Source organism: Physeter macrocephalus, chromosome 21 (genome assembly GCF_002837175.3).
Source record: "Physeter macrocephalus isolate SW-GA chromosome 21, ASM283717v5, whole genome shotgun sequence".
NCBI classification, from domain to species: Eukaryota; Metazoa; Chordata; class Mammalia; order Artiodactyla; family Physeteridae; genus Physeter; species Physeter macrocephalus.
In genome coordinates this window covers 3,073,385-3,075,504 of record NC_041234.1, presented here as the reverse complement: position 1 = coordinate 3,075,504, position 2,120 = coordinate 3,073,385, and the positions used below count along the sequence as shown (strand labels likewise).

Genomic DNA, 2,120 nt, shown 5'->3' with positions numbered 1-2,120 from the left:
GCTGGGCCTGCGCGTCCGGAGCCTGTGCTCCGCAACGGGAGAGGCCACAGCAGAGGGAGGCCCGCATACCACAAAAAAAAAAAGAAAAAAAAAAAAAAAAGATACAGAATGAAAATGAGAAGTCCCCTTCCACCCACTTCCACCCACCAACCATGCTTCTCCCCAGAAATAACCACAGTAAATACTTTCTGTATATCTTTTTCCAGACTTTTACGGTATCTTTCATTTTCTTTCACATATATGGGATAAAACTCTTCATATTGTTCCACAAGTTGATTTTTTCATTAACAAATATGTTGTACTAGATCTTTCCAAGATCTTTTTATTGTTAAAAGTACTTTTTTTCTATTAATAAGCATAAAGCTGGATTTACGTACCGCTTTTGCAAGCTTGACAAAGTCCTTCCTCATCCATCTATATTTTCTTCTAGACTTTTCATATGTTTGCGCCCTGCTCCCAGGAAATTCTTCCATTTATTTAACTCCTTAAAGTAATTTTTTTACTTCATAAAGTAACAACTTTACTATTAGGGCACATACCAAAAAAACAGAATGAGACCATTTTTTACTAGTGAACTAGACATCTGGCAGCCCTCTTAAAAATATGAACTTCAGAACTGAAAAACACCATCCTCTTCCCAAATCATACTCTCTCAGTAGCTAGTTCCAAAACAATGTCACTATATCTTCTATAAAAGTCTTTCACCAAGGTTCCTCAGCTTAAAATGCACTCAAACTTTCATTCTTTCAATAAAAGGGGTAAAGGAAAGCATTTTTTTTTTTTTTTTTTTTGTGGTATGCAGGCCTCCCTCTGTTGTGGCCTCTCCCGTTGCGGAGCACAGGCTCCGGACGCGCAGGCCCAGCGGCCATGGCTCACGGGCCCAGCTGCTCCGCGGCATGTGGGATCCTCCCAGACCGGGGCGCGAACCCGGTTCCCCTGCATCGGCAGGCGGACGCGCAACCACTGCGCCACCAGGGAAGCCCCAAGGAAAGCATTTTAACAAAATAAGAGACAAGCTTGCAAAACAGACCTGCAATTGGCCTTGTTCATCAGTGTATTCGATGGACTGGAAGATGGAGAGGGCATGGCATTGTCTGGTCTTCAACCAAGCTCTACGACATCGGTACCAGTTCTGGATGACCAATGCGGATTTTAGCGCTGCAGACCCACAGGATATGAAAGGGAAAGAAAAACAGTTACTATGGAGCTATGTGGGGAAGGTAAGTGCTTCTGAAAAAATCAGTCCACCTGGATTTCTAGGTTCTAAGAACATAAAAACTACAGACATCGAGATGTTCCTTTATGTTTTTGTACAATGTCCTCAAGTCTCAAATACTCAGGAATAATGATGACCCAGCCATCAAGTGTAGCATTTTTGGAGCCTGAATTTGAATCCCAACTCTGCTAACTATGGTCTATGTGATTTTGGGAAAGTTATTAGAACTCTCAAAGCTTCAGTTTCCTCGTCTGGCACTATTTGAAGTCTATGTATGCCCTATGAAGTAGCAATTCCATTCTTCATTAAATACCCTGAAGCAATTCTCACACAGTCCATAAAGGAGACATACGGGTATACAATGCTTCTTTGTTGGCGGCCGCAGGGAGTTTGACACCAACGCAACCTGGCTGTCCACTGCTAGGAGGGAGAAGATGTGACTGTGGTGGGTGTACACCATGGAGTATTATGCCACAACTGGAAGCGATATATAGCAACGTGGATGGGTCTTCAAAATACAGTGCTTCACAACCTAAGTGTCCATCAACAGATGAATGGATAAAGAAGATGTGGCACATATATATAATGGAATATTACTCAGCCATAAAAAGAAACAAAATTGAGTTATTTGTAGTGAGGTGGATGGACCTGGAGTCTGTCATACAGAGTGAAGTAAGTCAAAAACAGAAAAACAAATACCATATGCTAACACATATATATATGGAATCTAAGGGGAAAAAATGTCATGAACAGACTAGGGGTAGGACGGGACTAAAACACAGACCTACTAGAGCATGGACTTGAGGATAAGGGGAGGGGGAAGGGTAAGCTGTGACGAAGTGAGAGAGTGGCATGGACATATATACACTACCAAATGTAGGGTGGATAGCTAGTGGGAAGCAGC

General features: G+C 42.4%; 1 protein-coding gene across 1 annotated transcript in view; it reads right to left on the bottom strand.

Moving 5' to 3' along the window:
* Positions 1 to 2,120, bottom strand: part of PPEF1 (protein phosphatase with EF-hand domain 1) — a 132,402-nt gene that overhangs the window by 87,867 nt on the left and 42,415 nt on the right. The window contains exon 4 of the mRNA XM_028482558.1: positions 1,031 to 1,158. Coding sequence (XP_028338359.1) covers positions 1,031 to 1,158 — 128 coding nt within the window. The remainder of the gene's footprint in view (positions 1 to 1,030; positions 1,159 to 2,120) is intronic.